Raw genomic sequence first — 20,457 nt, 5'->3', positions numbered from 1 at the left:
ATAGGCTCCAGCACCCCCCGCAGCCCTAGTGAGGATAAAAGCGGTTCGGAAAATGGATGAATGAATTTATCCATCCATCCATTTTCCGAACCGCTTGATCCTCACTAGGGTCGCGGTGGGTGCTGGAGCCTATCCCAGCCGTCTTCGGGGCAGTAGGCGGGGGACACCCTGAACCAGTTGCCAGCCAATTGCAGTGCACACAGAAACGAATAACCATTCGCGCTCACACCCACACCTAGGGACAATTTGGAGTGTTCAATCAGCCTGCCATGCATGTTTTTGGAATGTGGGAGGAAACCGGAGGACCCGGAGAAAACCCACGCAAGCACGGGGAGAACATGCAAACTCCACACAGGGAGGCCGGAGCTGGAATCGAAGCTGCACTGTGAAGTGGACGTGCTAACCACTCGACTACCGGGCCGCCCAATTAAAGAATAAAACTATTCAAAGTTGCCTGTCTAATGAAAAAAAAAATTATGTTCTTTGAAGAAAGGATACCAGCCTAAGATGTTTTCTCGAACCACACAGTTTGTCCTTGACATCATTGAGCTCAATTATCATTCTAGTGAATGTTAAAGACTTTTCTTGCGTCCTTCGGAAATGGAATGACCTTTCCATTCTCTGATTTGTCCTCTTCTTTAAGTTTCATTGCCCCGATCAGATGTTAGAGAGATAAATGTAACGTCTGAAGGCAGGTTTGATTGCCTTACAAACGAGTCTTCACAATGAAAGACATCCAGCGGAAACCAACTCGACTATTTTTGTCTCCAGTGATCCCAGATTTTAGCCTTATCTTCAGTGTGACTATTTTATTGTCAATTATTGCCTACAAATGGACAATTTTTATTGTCCTTGAATCCCAGTAATGAATAAACAGTGAAGTCTCGCTGTTGATGCAAAACAATTAGAGCTTGTGTTGGTTGGCGTGTTTGAAGAGAAATGAGGACAATGTTGACTCTGGAGTGTTCTCCAGGTTAATATCCTATTCAAATATGTTTTATAGCACGTGTGTCAAACTCAAGGCCCGGGGGCCAGATTTGGCCCGCCACATCATTTTCTGTGGCCCGCAGAAGCAAATCAAACATGTCAGCTTCCATGATGGTTGCCAAAATTTCTACCAAAAAAAAGAAAAAAATATCATATGTAATAAATAAGAGCTAGCTATTGTAAGCATTGTCTTATTACCAAAACTCTCATTACAGTAACTTCAACAATACAGTGGTACCTCTACTTACGAAATTATTTAAGATAAGATAACCTTTATTTGTCCCACACTGGGGAAATTTGCAGCCTACAGCATCAAAATTGGTGGTGGTGGTGGGGGGTCGGGGGGGGGGACCCCCCAAAGTGTTTCATTGCACAAAATAAATGTACACAGTACACAGTTCAATAAAAGTGCAATATAAAATATAGCATTAGCAATATATTTGTAGAATAAATATAATAAATTAGCAATAGCATAGAAAACACAGCATAAGGTGGCTGTGCTATTTAAAATATTTATAGGTTTTCACGTATGTTTATTCAGCAGTGAGCAGTTGGTTCTGGAAGAAATTTATTAACTAAAAATTTTGTAAATTGAGATGTGTTTTCCACGTAAATGCCTTACTTTGTTGCAAGCCCCCCAAAATTCAGACATAAATGTTTTATAAAACATAAAAATACATCAAAATATGTAACAAATACATGTTACAATTAGATTATTGCACAATAAATGAGAGTTGTGTATAATGTAAAAAAACAAAGAATGAAGAATAAAAATGATGGTCTTCTAACTTTTAACTGCGTCCTCCTCGTTTTTGTCCTCTTTAGTTCATGTTCTCTCTCAGAAGTGTTTTTTGCCTAGCGTTTTGTAAAGAATTGATCCAAGGACGTTTGCTTTTGTCGACTACAATCCTTCAAAAATGCCCAAGGCAAACATCAGCATAGTGAGTGATCGCCTGACTGGTGAACACTTTTTCTGGGTGATTCACATTTACGTAAAACTATCGGAACACCTCATGGCCCGAGGGCCGAATGACGAGGACGCTGCACAGACACATCGATCTATCTACACAGATAGACATAAACCAGGGGTGCGTGCCCATTACGTCGATCCTGATCGACCGGTAGATCTAGGACTCGTCCCAATTAGATCCGAAAGGTGTAGAGGAGAAAAAAAACAACATTTGTGTGTCTTTGTACATGTTAGTAATATATTTTTTGTGTTAATGTACACTGCACCCTAATTATCCTATCAGTGTCATTTCCCCCCCGAAAATATTTTAAAAATAAAATAAAATAAAACAGGTAAATCTTTAACCTACGGTGGCGCGTGACCTACATCAGCGGAAGTTGTTAGCGCTCAGCAATCTGCAATTGCAGCTTGTTTGGGCACCCCTGACATAAACGGTAGAGGTACCTCATAGCCAATGGGATGCCAGGATGATGCTTGGTAATAGCCAATGGCAGAGCAGCTATAAGTATGTTGCGTTCAGGAAACTCGGAGCTGAGACTAGCAGCCCATACTATATTTTTACCTTTCGTATCTTGACATTTCTTTCGTAACTAGAGGCAATATTTTCATGTTGAGGCATTTCGTAACTTGAAAATTTCGTATGAAGAGACGTTCGGAAGTAGACGTACCACTGTAGTTGAATAAACTGGTAATTGACTTCTTTATATTGTTTCAGTCATAACGGCCCACCAAGGGAAACTAAAATGTGGCTTGCGACAAAAATGAGTTTGACACCCCTGTTTTATAGAAAAGGTGTAACGAGGGTCTGAGGTTTCTTGTGAGGTGAGCGACTCATTGCCAGAGCAACTTTATCTTGTGAAAATGATCCAAAGGTATGGTGGGGAAAAAATATATGCTCTAAATTATTTTATTTGTTCCAATCGTTATACTTGGGCATCATTGAAAAGCACCACTCACTGGCACTTTTGAAGTCCAATAGGGGTGAATATAGGATGTAAACCTCAGTTGTGCTCAGCCCACAGCAGTACAGGTTCATGAATAAAGCAAAAATACTTGAGAATGAAATACTTTACTTGTCATAACAATGTACTTTACCTGCGTCGCAAATATCCCACATACTCCGATAATGCAGAGGATATTGAAGACAGCTGAGCCAACAATGGTGCCGACCCCGACGTCCCCTTTAGTAATGAATACTCCTGCAAAGCAGATATATAAAAATGATTCTTCGGCCAGTAAAGTTATTGGTTTACTTCATGAGATCAATGTCGATGTATAGCCAGCCTAAAGTGTATAAGAGACAAATTATCTGGAAGGGTCTGCCTTTTGAAAATCCATTGGTATTGCCAATTTGAATTTCTTGTTCATAGTTACAGAAATCTGAATTCAAAATGGTTCACCTGCATTGCATCAGCAGTGCTTTCCGACCTTGAAAGAGACCCAGGAACCCCATCATGTAAAATGAATTTATATTTACTTTTACAACCTACTGTGGCAGATTTAGTGGGTTTTATGGGTTCAGTAAGACTCTTTAAGGGAGCTGCTGTCAGGATGTGTGCGTGTGTTTGTCACCTATGACTGAGGTGAACAATTCAGGTGCTGAACTTCCTGCAGCCATGAAGGTTGCCCCTGCAACATCCTCACTCAGATGAAGGCGCTGTTGTAAAAGAAAAATAATATGAACATTTAAAGATAAATCATGACGGTAGATGTTGGGAAAGCAGCATTAAAAAAAAAAACAATGATAAATGATTGCCAATTACCTCGCATATCTTGTCAAGTGAGGGGACGAAGTAATCATCACACACAATAGCCAAGGCATAGAACATATAGACTGCCTGCAAACACACACACACACACACACACACACACACACACACACACACATGTGAGCTTGTCCTAAAAAACACATTTTAGGCAGTATCAGACAAGAATGCCAATATACAGTTTAACTGCCACGATACTTTTTAACTGGATCAGTTTTCAAGGATCAGTTTATAATCCAGTAGTCCTTCAAATAAAACCCAGTGTCATTTTTACAGTATTTTCACGACCATAAGACGTAAAAGTCTTACATTTTCTCCAAAATGGACGGGGCGCCTAATAATACGGGTCACCGTGTGTATGCGCCGAGTTCCAAAATCAGTGAATGTTGTGTTATTTGGATGACGGGCCCGCTTGACACAGTGATGTTGTGCCAACACTTATGCTTATATTGAGGGAAGGTGCTGCATTATGAAAAAAAAAAGTATTTATGTATTTATGATCTGGAAAATAAGGTAATTATCATTCCTAATTAAATATTTTCTTCACTTTAATTTATTTCATGTAAAAATGTATGATTTTGTATAGAACGATTATTGAAATACCGTAATTATTAAGCCCAACGTTTTGTCCCCCCCGTGGTACTGTCTTAGTCTTCAATAGTCGTAAGTACATCGTCCCATCATACGTACGTGTAAGGCTAGCATAAGCATCACCACACGGCACTGGGCGCGATGTGCTCATTGTGTTTGATTTCATCAACATTCTCTTCCCTCCGAAAGAAGCAAAACACATCTGCATGCTTTAAATATTCCCTTTTATAGGGCACATCATGTATGTGCATATTCATAGCATTATTATGCAACTCAACACTCATGAGACATGAGCGCTCCCTGTTATTTAAAATACATTCTCACATGTGTTAATTAAGATGAAGCCTTTGGAAGTAGGAACGCTGGAACTGATTTCCAAAAAAAACGGACTATTTTGTTATTCATCCTTGAATTTTGGAAAAAATAAGTGAAACATAAAAACAAAACAACTCCTGTATACAGGGACAACAAAACAGCAAATACTTGACTGTAGGTTCAAACTTGAACGTGTGTCAGAGGGTGTAATGCTGCATAGACACTCACACAGAGGACGTGCAATCCCACGGCTCCATCAATGCGTTCCTGGTTTGTGAAGTAGTCTCTGGGGAACTCGTGAATGGCTGCAGACAAAACAGAACGCAATGAAACATGGCGGTGGGAGGGGGGGGGGGGCTCACGTATTATCGAGTCAGAGACGATATCCACACTGTCATCAGAAACATCTCAATAGAACAGCAGCAACCACTAAATCGTTAAGTGGGAATGAATTCACAACACTTCTCAACTCAACTGTATTTATCGAGCACTTTCAAACAGCCATCGCTGCACACAAAGTTCTGTACATGGAGCAACTAACATATATACAACAATAAAGCAATAAATCAGGAACAAAGATGGCAGAAAGCACCAAACAGTAAAACGTAAGATCAAACCTGAGTCATGCTAAGTCAAATGCCAGAGAATACAAGTGAGTTTTGAGGTGGGTTTTAAAGATGGGCAGCGAGAGGGCTTGCCGAATGTTCAGTGGGAGGTCATTCCAGAGAGTGGGACCAGCTACGGAAAAGGCTCGATCCCCTCTGAGCCTCTGTTTAGTTCTTGGTACTTCTAATCATGTCTGGTCCGCAGACCTGAGGTGTGTAGGGGCGGATGAGCTCAGAGAGGTGCGAGGTCATTTAGAGATTTGAAAACAAATAATAGGATCTTGAAAAGAACTCTAAAATGTATCGGGAGCCAGTGAAGGGATGCCAGAGTAGGAGTTATATGCTCCCTCTTACGAGTACCAGTCAAGAGGCGAGCAGCGGCATTCTGGACCACTTGATCAAAGTTCTATAAAATAAAAGGAGGTCAGGATCTTATGTGTGACTTTTTTTTTCTTTTGGCATGCATTACTGTGTATATTTTTATGTGGTTGTCATTTACTTACAGTTTCAGTTTACTGAAACGCTAATCTTGACTAGTTGTTTAGTAGCTGCTGCTAATGCATCTACGCTTGGCTTCTTCCCCAGCTGTTCACACCTTTATCATTATTTATTGAACCTCCCCAAGGAGTACCGGTAGTTAAATGCTTTATGTAAACCTTCACGGGGCCTTTTGCCCCATCCATCCATTCATCATTTTCTAATCCGCTTATCCTCACGAGGTTCGCCGGGGTGCCGGAGCCTATTCCAGCTGTAGGCGGGGGACACCCTGAACCGGGATCGAACCCTGCACCGCTGCACTGTGAGGCCGACACGCTAACCAGTCGACCAAAGAGCTGCTCTGCCTTTTGCCCCATGCTTGATAATTATAAAAATTGCATTGCTTCTTTTTGATGACCCTGATTGCCGGATTTTCCAACCAACTCAAGAAAATCAAAGTTAGTTCATCGATACGTCAACAAATGCTGATTATTCTCTCCTGCGTATCATTTGCTTTCCTTTCTGATTATCAATTTATGGGACTACAAATTTGCACATATAAATAAATACGTGGCGGTCATACTGTAAGTTGTTTGTGCTCAGCATGAAATGTCATTCCAATCTGATCATGACCTAACCGACAATCGATCAATTAATCATTCTCTGATATCAGCAGCCAATTGGGACAAAATAAGCCACGTCGTCATCATGCACATTTCCCATCGCATGGAAGCGTGCGTACGAGCAGTTGGGTTAAAAATAGCTCCAGCCCAGCATGCCCCACCCTGTGTGTGTGTTTCTGTGTATTTGGGATTTGCTTGGCTAGCTCCACTGTGTGTCGACTTAACTTGCTGTATGTTAGTGTCTGTGTGTGTGTGTGTGTGTTTATGTGCCTGTGTAACATGATAGCAACCCAATGTGCAGTGACATTCTCTCTCTCAGCACAGCCGAGAGGTCGTGAGTCAGGCGATGGCACCTGCAGCCTGTCTTGTGTGGCTGCAGCACAGGCCTGTCTCTCCATAGGAAGTGCAAGCGGCAAAGATGAGACCACAGGATACGCGGGTGGCAATGGAGTGATTAAAAAAAAGGCCTTTTGAATCATATGGAGCAGCTTTGATATATTAAAAGCACAAAGTTCATAAAAACACAGCAGCGGGATCCAAATGATTTGTGCATGTTATGTACAGTATGATGTGTTAGGTATCTTTTTTTGTGTGGATTTTTACCTAAAATATTATCAATATGTATACATTAGACCAGGAGTGCCCATTACGTCGATCCTGATCGACCGGTAGATCTTGGACAGGTCCCAAGTAGATCCGAGGGGTGTATAGGAGAAAACAAACAAACAGCCATTTGGGTGTCTTTGTTCATGTTAGTAATTTATTTTTTGTGTTAATGTACACTGCACCCTAATCATCCTATCAGTCTCATTTTCACATTTTTTTTAAAAATATAAAAGAAAATAAATCAGGTAAATCTTTAACCTACGGTGGCGTGTGACCTACATCACCGGAAGACGTTAGCGCTCAGGAGTCTGCAATTGCAGCTTGTGATCAGAGCTGTTGCGCTATATCTTTTATCGTCATTATTCTCATTCAGAATTTGCTTCGTGTACAATTCACCGAGGGCACGGGCAAAGAATAGGAATCTAGAGGGCCCCGGGAGGCACTTTAAAACGGTACGTGTGAGCTACGCTACTTAACAGGCTGCAAAAGTGCATCGCATGCCTCCGTGTCAGGCTGTTTCTCATCATGGCGTGCGTGCGTGTGTGCGTGGGCGTGCGCGTTAAGGGGCGTTCCAGGGAGGTTGGTTGATCGAAAAGTCGATCTTCGGTCCAAAAAGTTTGGGCACCCCTGCATTAGACAATAGTGATATTGAGCTCTAAATTCACCACAGATGTGGATTGAAGAGCATTTTGCACAACACACAATGTTTATCATTTCAAAACTGAATTTGCTAGATCGATTGTTTTCGTATTTATGCGCCCTCGCCTTGTTTGGGCTCAAAATATTTGAGGGGACATGCAGTCAGTTCCATAAATATGGGACATTGACCCACCTCTCACCATCACAATATTTATGAAATGAAACAAACAAAATGTGCTTTTTTTTAAAACTCCAGACATTTGGATCACGTTTGAGGGTATTTACATCCAAATCAGGTGAACATGTAGGAATGACATCTGTTTGTATACAGAGCATGCCTCCAAGTGACCAAATGAACACTCATGAATCAAACATTCACACATTGTCCACCATGAATAAATAAGCACAAGCTGGGAGCCTTGTCTGGTTGACGATGTGCAGACCTGGCCACCACCTTGAATCAGAAGTACCCAGCCAACTCTTCCGTTCACTTGTATTGAGGTAACTGTGTTTGACTTCAATAAATTAATCACAACTTGTTGGAATTCTTTTCCGATTTGGACACATATTGGTTTGTTGGAAACATCAAACATTCAAGACACCAAACACGTAGGGTATTTTCCACTCAAAGATTTCATACCATATACCTTGAATGTTTACAATCAAGCACCCCTGAGAAGATGCCATAGTGATGTTTGATTGACGGCTGCACAGACGGCTTATAGGTCTGCGCTATTAACCCTTTCAAGGATGGCGGTTACTACAGTGGACAGCTTATTATGCTATCAGGTTACAGGTTATCAGTGTTGGTGCATAAAAGGGTTAATTGTGTTTTCCGAGGCAATAGTGCCTGAGTTCCTGCATGGACATGCATATCTAAGATGATACTGACAACCATCGTATGACTTTGAGCTCAATGTTCATGTTGACATTTTGGAAAAATCTGACAACATTGCATTTCAAAACTAAAATCAGTATAATTCGAAGACGGCAGACTTGTCAAAAGTGGTGCAAGTTCCTGGATTTTAGCACCGAGTTACGGTGTACTTTGATAGTGGAAATTAAATGAAACATTTTTCAATCAAGCGATCAAATGTAATTATTTTTCAATTATATGCTGCACTGTGCCATGTTGTACTTATGTATTTATATTAATGCTACATTATGAAAAGAGTGGTAAGGTGTTGGATAGAATACAAGATAATATATGTCATATTTGACTTCCCCGCGATTGGCTGGCAACCAGTCCAGGTTGTACATTATCTGACCCTCGTGAGGATAAGCGGCTCAGATAATGGATGGATAATATTTGACATATTGTTGGTCACATAGCATGATTGCCTCAGTCATATTTCAACGTTTTTAGAAAAAAGGAGAAAAAAAAGCCCAAAATTTAAAGAACACACATTGGGATTATTTTTTTATTGATATTGTAACAAAGACTTCAATCAGATGGGTGGAAAAGTAAGCAAAAAGAAAAAAAACCCAATAAAAAATACCAATTAGTCGTTCAAAAAATGTCAATTTATTCGGTTCAGTTCAGTTGTATTTAACCCTTTCATTCACCCTGTAACCTGATAACATGATAAGCTGTCCACTGTAGTAACCGCTCTCCCTGAAAGGGTTAAACTGTAAATTCAGTTGTATATGAGCTTTGTTTTTTATTTTTTTAGAACTCTTTGACTTCACATTTACTTTGGTACAATTTTTATTTCACTTTTCACTGTGCAATACATTTTGATTGAATCATAATTGAAATACAGTTTTTCCTCCGACATTTAATTGCCAAGTTAATATTCAAACTGCCTAATGTTACTGTGTCACAAAACATTAAATGTTCTTTTCAAGAATAATGCTATGCCTCAGTTTGGACAAACACGACCTACTGCAGGCCTACAGTCCTATGCTATGGGCTTTTGACTTCGGTTATTATAATGGCGAGACACTTCGAGACCAACTTTTTTTTTTGGTGTGCTGGTGAAAAAGTTTAAGAGCTACTGTTTCAGCATCTTTGTGTGGGCTCTCTCATTTCTTGCAACAATTCGGTATAGACAAGAAACACTCTAAAACCATAAAAGAAGTAGATCAGCATTAACAAACAAAAACATCAGTTGATGTTTATGCTAGACGTGTCAAATTATCATGTTAATAGTGAATAATTAATTACAGCCATATGTTTTTTAATCGCGTTAATCTACATTTTAATCTCTAACTTCATTTTTTCTGTAGGTGGGTTGACTTTTTCTAATATCCCTTTTTATGAGTTGGCTTCCTGTGTTGGAGTTGTTGAGGGTGGGGAAACAACTGTCAGTCACAGCCTGAAGCGGACATTAATTGGCTGTCATTATGTTTGGGCTTGTTTATCATAAGCTGATTGGCTCCCATTGGAGTTGGGCGGGCGAAGTAAGCAGCAGGGAGGAGAGGAGAGGTGGAAAGGAAGGAGAATGTGAGAGTTCTCAGCACAATGAATGGAAAATTTACATTCCAAAAACGCCCTGACGGTACTATTGATAAAGGTAGAGTGTGCCTAATTTGTAAGAAGGAGTTTGCTTACCACCTGAGCAGCTCTAGTTTAGCCTCCTACATCAATGCAAAGCACCCAGTCGCGAGTGCAGCCACATCTAACGTTAGTACCAAAAGCTTTAGTAAAAAAACGAGCTAAAGCAAAGCTCTTCGCCAAACTAAACTCGAGGAGAACACGTACAAGGCATGAAGTCACCATAGTTGCTGTGTCCTCTGTAGCCTATTAGAAGTGGTTGATGTTTATTTCAGCACTTTATTTTGTCATGATAAACAGTGTTATTTCTTAAGTGCTAACTTACAGCACTGTGCTTTAAAGGTCTATTTTATTTATTATCTGATGCAAGTACCGTGTTCAGTACTTGTATTGCTCAGAGAAGTGTTCTTACTGTTTTTGATATGTTAACCTTAGCACATTTTATGGCCCTGATATTCTATTTTTATTTTTATTTCGTAATTATTTGGAGATTTACAAAAACAAAATGGTGATATTCCCCCTGATGGTCGAAACTAAACGTTGCGGGTAGGATTTGGGATTCGTCTCAAACACAGCAGAAAGTAAATGGCTTGGACTGCATCTTTTCAAGTCTGTTTAAAAACAATAAAAAATACTTTATAATACCACTTTTTGTGATGTGAATCTTTTGACCTGCCTCAATGCACAATAATGTAACAAATTTCAAACGAAAATAGGGGTTTTATCAGCAATTTTTAGATGCGATTAAAATATAGATTAATTAGATCAATTAATTACAGATCATAATCAATTAATCTCATTTTAAAAATCTCTTGACAGCACTAGTTTTTGCTAACAATGCTGTTTTATGGTATCACTGCACCATCTGTTGCTCGTGAGCAAATGCTGCATGTTTTTCTTTAACTTTTAATGAGCAGCAAAATTTGAGTCGTGGTTAGCAAATGACTATGACTAAATGTAAACAAAAATAAATGAATAAAAAGCAAACCAGATACCCAAAAGAGGGGGAGTCAAGGAATTCATTGAGTTCCACAGTCAATAAACCATTTCAAGAATCAATCATTGATCAAAACAGTCAAAATTGCATCCCGAGTGTGAAGCGATAAAGAAATCTAGCATGTGTTGGGGGGTGGTGGGGGGAGGGGGTGAATTCAGCTGCCAAATCCCCGAGCTTCATGAGATCAACGTGGATTGACCCAAGCAGAGACAGACGGCTTGTCACTTCAGGGGCAGAAACAACAGTCGGCCCAACCCCCGCTTGCATAATACCACAAGCATTACATAAGTGTTGTGTGGCACTGACACAGACAGAACGAGAGAAAGAAGAATCCGACAAACACTATACATCATTAAAGGCGTAATGGGAGACCCCGGTGTTTTCAGAGCAGCGGGGGAAAAACACACTTCATACAGATGACAGATGGTGTTTCCTCCATCCACAATAAGCACGGTGGACCAACTGTTGTGACACACACACGCACGCACACGCACACAAAAAGTTTACCCAAAACATCTCCATTTGTCATATTTCAAACAAATAACTTTTGAGTTTTTTTGGAAATTCAAATTGGAAATCAAAATCTATAGTGGAGTCCACCTACAATGTAATTTAGCCATGAATTCATCCATGATTGTCATATCAAAAAATTCCAGTGTTCGTTTCCTTGCTAAAAGGTTTCCACTCAACAGAAACATGAAATAATAGTATAAAGGGTTTTTATTATTTTGCAGACACAAAAAAGGCTTTGGAAGCCTTTGTGCAACTTCAATTGAGCGGCTAACGTTTTAACGTGCAACATAATACTACAACAGGTTCATGCTTGTGCGTTTATGAGCTCAGAACAGCTAACTTGGAATAAGACAAAAATTCAATAGTACAAATGTGATAAGCCCTAAAGTGAACACACCTCGAGAGGAAACAGTTGAAAATGGTTAAATATCTTAAATTATACATTTCATTAAAGTGTTTAGATGAGTGACTTCTGAGATAAGAATCCTCAAGAAGCAGTTAAGTTGATGTAGCTCAGGAAATTCACACCTTTCAGTTGGTGAGAAACAATATTCAAAATCATTTGTATTAAATATAATAGCCGGCCAACTGTCGACAACTGTCAGACAACTGTCAGACAATCCTAACTGATTTCAAAAGCCGGACAAATGAGCAATTTTTTAATTGAAATTATTCCAAGTAAAGATTTTCTGGTCAATGTTCCACTCATTCAAAAGTACTCCCATCACAGACAAGCTCTGGCTGGTTGCTACCATTTTCAAGCGCATAAACGACAACGTCACTGCGCACTTACATCAAGGCAAGGCATGCGCAGACCTGGACGCAGTCATCCAAGCTGGCATCCACTAGGCTTAGTGTGTGTGCTCATTCCATGGTAAGATGCTTCGGAACGACGCAAAGAAGACTCGGGACAGGATCCTGATTGGTTGTGAGGGGTACTCAAAGGGGAGGCTGCACTGCCTGGCTCTGGAGTCTCTCTCTCTCTCACACACACACACACACACACACACACACACACACACACACACACACACACACACACACACACACACACACACACACACACACACACACACAGGTAATGCTAGTTGCCGGAGGGAGGTGGGGGGGGGGGGGGATCAGTGGCTATTTTTATTGTGATAAATATTTATATGAAATGTAGTCCAACAAAAAGATATTAAAGAGGTGTCAGACAGAAAATGGAGAACGGGAAGGGGGAGGGCAGAATAAGAAATAATAGCCACAGCCAAATACTATCCAGATGAGGCTAGTGTTCTCTTTGAAAAGTGCCATATGAACATAAAGCCAAATGTCCTGTTCTTCCCTGTCCTGTTTGATTTGCTAACCATTGCATCCCTTTCTTTCAGGGTGTAGCACAGCCTTCCTAGTCAACAGAATAAACCTGATGCAGTAGATAAATACTCCTATGTAACATAATTGTTGTCATTTTATAGTGTTAATGGTCTATATTGATGCCCCCATATAATTCCAAAAGGTGCCTGTGAGTCGGCCACCTGTTACAAGAGCTCTGCTCACTTTCTCATGTACCGTATTGGCCCGAATATAAGACAGCCCTGATTATAAGACGACCCCCTCTTTTTCAAGATTCAAGTTTGAAAAAAGACTTTTTGAACACCAAATAATTTTTTATACAGAAAATAATTACAGTACATCTGAAACAAATGATTATAACGATATATTTGAGAGAAAAAGCATGCTATTTTGCCTTATTCAAATCTAAAGTGCAATCACATTCTTAAATGAATGGCTTCTGGTTTTTGAAGTGTAAATTACATCATAACTTCTCCTCAGCTGCCGGTTAACCTGGCCAATCTTCGACCCACATTTCTCCAGATTGTCACTATGTTTCTCCATTTTCTGTTATGTCTTTTATTGTATGTATTTTCTTCTTCCTTTCCTTCTTACCACTATTTTTTTATTTTTCTTCTTCGTGCTACCGCTATTTTTATTTTTATTCTTCGTGGCAGGGGTTCACTTTGGCCTGGGGAGTCAAGTTCAGCATTCGCTTCATTGATATCTGGCGCCATCTAGCGTCGTGAATGGGTATAATTTCTAGACCCCGAATATAAGACGACCCCCACTTTTTCAGTCTTATTTCAATGCAAATAACACTGTCTTATATTCGGGCCAATACGGTATTTATACTTTTCATCTTTTTTACAATTTCTGGTTCATTTTGAACTTTTTGAAGCATTTAAGCTGTGATATTCTTTCGCGGAGAATGTTGGTATTTGATCCTGTTGTTGTGTGCGCATGAAGTGCGGGCCAACAAATCCGCTAATATTCTCCTTCCTCTATTTCCACTTTTTTTTTTAAGCATTCAACATTTGTTTTGTGTTGTGCTATCCCGCCTGCACTATTACAGCATTTAGCCGTGACATTTTTGGGGGAAGAAATATCTTTTTTCCATGATGCTACACCCGCGAGGAGTTTTGCCCAAACATGGAGCCATCAGGCAACCCCTCAGTAAGGTGCATACCGGTGGACGTGTGGAGTGGGACAAGAGCCAGCGCTAAAGTGATGTACAGTGAAGCAAGAGAGAGGTCTAAATGGGACAGGAGATTTGAACTATTCCTTTTATATACGTGAGTTACTCGTCAACAGATGAACGAAGAGCTACTCGAGATCTACAGTTGTTTGTTGACATTTCAAATTTCAGCTTGCAGCCAAAATGAGTGATGTCACTCACGCTGTGATCGCGAAATTAGAATTCCAGCATCCCGGCTATCTCATGCTGCTTCGTGGAGACTTCACTTCTGTTCCTTTCACTCCTGACAAACAAATTCGCAAAACATGTCGCCTGTGTAACGAGCGAATACAACTCTGGATCTGCCAATATGAAGGGAGCTATCCCTGCGTATGAGGAATAAATATTCATTTGTGTATTCATCAAAGTATTATTTTTGTTATATTTTGTTTTATGTTTGATTGACAGCACTTTTTACAACTGTGGATGTTCTTTAATTCAAGTGCTCTGTGAAGTTGGGATGAGAGATGAGTCAATAATGTCTTATAATGGGGGCAGTATGACACGAAAGGCGATGATCGGCATCTCCATTCGTTCCTATGGCAAAAATAGTTTGAAATATTAGTAGAAATTGACCAGGATCCCGGATTGGCTTAAGGCTCCACTGTACAACATTAAATAAGTATCATTAAAATGAATGGGAAAGCAAATAACGTTGAGGTAGTCTAAATTATTTAGAAGCAAAACTTTTCTCTTGAGAAATAAAGTTGATTCCCCAAATAGTTTTTTGAAGTCACCTTGGGTTAATTAGAGACTCCAATTGCAGATAATGTATACAAAGAACAACTGATTAATCAATTTGTATGATATTAGAGATGACTCAGTGCCCTTCAAGCAAGCAATAGTCCTCGTTTGGATCAGAATTTCCAATTAGAAAGAAAGAGGAAAAAAAGGAGTTTTGGTGACAACGAATGCAGTCACTTAGTGAATGAAAAACGTGCTTACACATGCCAATGTCATGTAGTAATATAAGTGTTGTAGGAAAAATTCTACCATTCAAAAGGTAATAATAATGCTCAGTTTTCGAAACCCCAATGAAGTTGGGATGTTGTGTAGAATGTGAATAAAAATACAATTTCTATTTTGACTCCACTCCACACCAGCCGCCATTGCTGGCGAGTGGTCGTCTCCCTCGAGACTGACGTTTGATTTGATCATATCTTGCAACTTTATGGTCTTGAATAAGCTCATAACGGCCTAATATGCTTACGTTTTTTTATTACTTTCTCACGCTCGCTTGTTGGATTCTATTTCACACAATTGGTTTCCCACGGACACAACGCTTCTTCGAATGATTTCTCCCGCCTTGATTGAGCAGCATGCCCGGTCTCGACAAAACCTCACCATGCATTCTACCAACTGGGTGAATCCAGGAATACAGCTGACATACCATCTTTTCTCCTTATGCAGTGTATGTGTAGAAAGCTTTCACCAAATATTCACGCAGACTCACGCGCACACGCACTCTAATGCTAATGACGGCAGTTTAATGTACTGTGAGGTAAATAAATCCATCTAACCTCTGGCAAAGTCCCATGTACATAACATGGAGGTTCAGCCTTTAATGTACAGTGAACTTTCATTCATTCATTTTCCGAACCGCTTAATCCTCACTAGGGTCGCGGGGGGTGCTGGAGCCTATCCCAGCTGTCTTCGGGCAGTAGGCGGGGACACCCTGAACCGGTTGCCAGCCAATCGCAGGGCACACAGAGACGATAGCACTCACACTCACACCTAGGGGCAATTTAGCGTGTTCAATCAGCCTGCCTTGCATGTTTTTGGAACGTGGGAGGAAACCGGAGTACCCGGAGAAAACCCACGCAGGCCCGGGGAGAACATGCAAACTCCACACAGGGAGGCCGGAGCTGGAATTGAACCCGGTACCTCTGCACTGTGAAGTCGACGTGATAACCACTGGACTTTACATCATTTATTATTTTTTTTTCTCTGAGCCGAAAAGCTTAAGATGGACACACTGAGGACACAAAAGTCATGGCTTGTACACACAGAGTCAAGGTCTAAGGGAGACACACAATGGGATTCGCGTTTCAAACATTACACACTGTCCTTTTGTGAGCATTTCCCAGTTTAAAAGCATGTGATTGCATGCAAGTGCAACATACGCACGCACACATACACGCAAATGCGCATGCGCACACACACACGCGCGCACACGCACACGCACACAAACACACACACACACACACACACTCATAAGCAGCAGCATGTGGTCGCATTTATTTTCTGCCACAAGTACTTAAAGGTATGTGGGTGGTATTACCTAACATGTCAACCATTCGCGAATGGAAAGAAAAAGTGCAGAAATTAAAGAACACAGGTGGGAAGAACCAAAGAGTTGACTCGATTTGTCAAATTAAGAGGATTCCCTGTAAATCAGGTCACTTGACAGCCATGCTGAAAGACACGACTAAAGATGTCGACAGTCTGTAATGACCCTTGAAAGATTTAATTTAACAAGAAGAAAGACATCACGTTCACAGTAATAGGAGAACATGGGAGAAAAAAAATCTGAAAAGCTGAACAGTTCAGGTTGGCTTCTACTCTATTCTGCTATTAACAGTCCCGCTAAGTGTCTGCAGCCCGAGGGCACAATTAGCTGTACACTGCCCAGTGAATGGGTGCAGGGTTAATACAAGTCTCTATTGCTCACTTGGTCCCTGCTGTAGAAGTGACTCAAAAAAGACAAATTAATTCCAAACATCACTTCATGACTTAAGTGGTGCTGTATTTTCCAATGAATTAAAAAATTCTACAGTATATGTGCGCTTTTTTTTTATATATGTAAATGTACTGTATATGTCAATAGCAGCAATACAAAACATTGCTGAGCTCCCACAGTTGGAAAAAAAAAATGGTGTGTTGGATTTACTCAATTTCATTTCGTCAAATGGTTGCATGAAATAAGATTATCTGGAGCCAGATACAGTTTGTAAGTGGACTACGACTCTACTGCCATTATTTTCTGATAGCTTATGTACAGTTTTTGCAACAATTGGCTATTTTTGCTTCACACACATAAGAAAGCCTTTCACAAAAGTGGCAAAACATCATAGATCTCTTGCAAAAGCAAATAAGTCTTGCTGAACTCTTTAAAGCTTTGTAAAAATGGTCTTTCCGTATCAAACAGTTCACACGAGCCAACATATTAATAAGCACATGATGCACCAAGGACACACTGATGGCAAGAAAGAAAACCACATCTGGCTTTTGCTTTCTCTGTACACAAGGTAGGCTATGTCACTTTATGATCATAATTTTGTCATTGTCCTGTAAACACACAGGGGAGAAGTATTTTTATTCAAGGTGCTTACTGTATTTACTGTAAACAGTAAAGTGAATGCAAAACTTTGTTTTTCCAGGTCAAAACACACACACACCAAACCTTCTCAAACATTTCACTGAGAGACTACAATGTGTCATCCCTCTGGGTCATTCCATGGTTGATTACATGGTCCACTATTGTAGCCCTGATGTCATCAGTAATTCTATTTCTTCCTTCCTTCCTTCCTGGGCAATCGGCCCCCGTCAGGGACTCGCCCCCCCTCCCGGGTCCCACACCCGGTACGACTCTCGCTGGTGCCCCGCGAGGTTCACACTCAGTGCGGGCCCCGGAAGGGCCCTCGCCTGATTTTTGTTTAAGGAGGGTTGTGGGGCGGCTACTCCCACTTCCCTCCGTTCCAGCGGGGTGAGCCCTGGGCGCCTCACCTTCCGGTGAGGCCCCACCTCCTCCCCCGCCGGCTGGTGGGCATTTAGCCGCAACTGGGGCCCAAGAGCCCCGGCGTTCCCCCCTCGCGCCACTTGGAGGCATCCCACCACGCGAGGATTCTATTTCTTCCTCCTTCACCTTCATCTTGTCCTCCTCCTCCCCTTACCCTCTTGCTTTTTCGCCTCTGTATCTTCTCGCATTGGCCTCCCCTCATTCTCACTCTTCCTGCTCCCTCCATTATACTCCACACCGACAACTAACATGGCTTATTTTACAGTGCTCAGTCTGATTGCAAAGCGAACTAAAGATCTAAAACTGTTTTCTCTGGTAATAATCTGGCCAAAAACTTGCTCTGCAAAAACAAGAAGACCCTCCGTTGTCTTCGCCAGTGCTTTGAGTGGGTTGGTACGCACCAGTACGGAGTACCAGCACTTCCCAAATTTAGCCTCTGCCGTAGCGGGACTTCACATGACCCTCTCTTGTTCTATTTATTCCTTGCACTTTGTGCTAGTCCTATGGCGCTACGACATTACTCAGTGTGCAGTGGTATGAGCCACATGCTGTTCCCTCGCGAGGCGGTCTCACGAGTCGAGCGTGTGGCAGATAGAGGACGTGATGAAGAATGAAAAATGTTCGGAAATGTCACTCCGATGCCCGTACACTATCCTGAGAGGATGCATGTTCGGAGAGACACATTGCGCTCCGCTGCGATTCATTTCCGAATGCAGCCAACACTGGCACACCTTGTCTGCAGTCAGAGTGCCTAGTGCGTGCACAGGCAGCTCATTTTTGTCCAGTCTGAATCATTCATTCATTATCCCAACCAAAAGTCAAATTTGAAATTCCAGAGGAGCTGTAATTGAGTAAACACTGATGTATGCATTGTTGAAGTCTTTGAGCTCCTTGCCAGTTCCATCAAAATGGGCATTTTGTTGTTGTCATTTCATTGAAAAATTAATGTTATTACACTGGTTGATGGTTACCATGTGATGAAAGCTGACACAGGTAATTAGGATGTAAAGTTCTCGCAACTCAATTTAACTCAACTCAACTGTATTTATAGAGCACTTTCAGACAGCCATCGCTGCATACAAAGTGCTCTATATGCAGCAACTAACATATACAACAGTAAAGCAACAAATTGGTAACAAAGACGGTAGAAAGCACCGAACAGCAAAACCTCTGATAGATTTGGCCCCATTTGAAAGATTTGGTGAAAAAATCTTAAATAAAAAGAACATTTGGATGATTCTCCACTCTACGTTTGGCAATCCACATGAAACGATATTTTAATTCGGAATAATGCAACAATTGCTGTTTACGCGTGTCCTTTGAAATGAAAAGTCTTCTTCACTTTCATTCCTCCCATGATGCACAGCAACACATCAACACTGCATGATGTCCATATTTAGAAGCCATGTGGCACTCGCGCATTGTGTGGTGGGCTGGTAAAGCTGAATTATGATCTGCTCTTCTCTTAATGGTAATATGCATGGTTTAATTTAAAGGGGGAATTTGCAATTTTCTTGCACAACACCATGTAGTAGCTGACAAAAAAAAAGAATGTACCGTATTTTCCGCACTAAAAGGCACACTGGATTATGAGGAGCACTTTCAATGAATGGCCTATTTAGTATTTTTTTCATATATTGGATGCACTGGATTATAACGCGCATTATAACGATGCGTCTCGTAGATGTGGATGAAAATATGCGCCGTAAATGCGCTGACTTGCATGTCGCCATAGGTTTTCAAAAAACAAACAAACAAAAAAAAACAGGACACATTTGGTCCGCTCAGCTCTGCTAAAACTACTAGTGTTAAATTCATATTCCATTTCATTTCAAATTGGATGCTGAGCAACGTGGAATGAATGGTGTAAATAGCAGTGTGCGAGCATGTATGTGTGTGTGTGTGAGATGTTGAAATGTAAGTGGAAAGCAACAATAAAAAAAAATTGAAAAATAAAAGTGTGGTAATTGTACATACTTCTATACATTACAGATTGTCCAACCAGAAGCCAAAAGATGACGACTCCTCGTTTGGTGGTGGAAAGAAAGGTAAATAAAATGATTGTACCTCACTCTGCAGCAAGATATATTTGCAACTTTTTATGTTTCTATAATTTATAGGTCGTGCATCTGGACGTGGTGGGATGAATCGATGTGGTGACAAACTGGATGGAAGCCAAAAACCATCTTCTCCACAGCTGCACTTTTGTTCATAGTTCAATAGTTTTGTTGTGTGCAAATAAATTATTTTGCGACAAAAACATTATTTGTAATGTTCTTTTGTAGGAGGAACACATTATTGAGGTATTTGAGCTGCCACAAAAGCAAAAAATAGTGTAAAACTTGAAATGATGCTTGAAATGCATGCTTTTACAAAAAGCTCATTTTCTCTGGATTTCTGCAGAAAATCTGCATTTTCCATCAAATTTAGCAGTTTTCTAATGCTGATTGCCAACGAACGGAGAAAGCTAGAAACAAACTTTTTTTTCTGCTGAAAGAAGAGAGTCTCACCTTTCTTTTGACAGGTTGTCTATATATATAGCCATAGGACAGAAAATTCTGTGGGCCTTGCAAATCAGTCGAAA

General features: G+C 40.7%; 1 protein-coding gene across 1 annotated transcript in view; it reads right to left on the bottom strand.

Moving 5' to 3' along the window:
• The window catches only part of slc24a3 (solute carrier family 24 member 3), a 70,637-nt gene that overhangs the window by 16,042 nt on the left and 34,138 nt on the right, over positions 1 to 20,457 (bottom strand). The window contains exons 3-6 of the mRNA XM_086122296.1: positions 4,858 to 4,934; positions 3,721 to 3,795; positions 3,530 to 3,614; positions 3,053 to 3,156 (exon numbers count right to left, since the gene is read on the bottom strand). Coding sequence (XP_085978422.1) covers positions 3,053 to 3,156; positions 3,530 to 3,614; positions 3,721 to 3,795; positions 4,858 to 4,934 — 341 coding nt within the window. The remainder of the gene's footprint in view (positions 1 to 3,052; positions 3,157 to 3,529; positions 3,615 to 3,720; positions 3,796 to 4,857; positions 4,935 to 20,457) is intronic.

This window comes from Hippocampus guttulatus, chromosome 10 (assembly GCF_054856545.1).
Source record: "Hippocampus guttulatus isolate MCC_2025c chromosome 10, RoL_Hgut_1.0, whole genome shotgun sequence".
Classification (NCBI taxonomy): Eukaryota; Metazoa; Chordata; class Actinopteri; order Syngnathiformes; family Syngnathidae; genus Hippocampus; species Hippocampus guttulatus.
The sequence above is the reverse complement of the archived record's forward strand: the minus strand, read 5'-3'. Positions and strand labels throughout refer to the sequence as shown.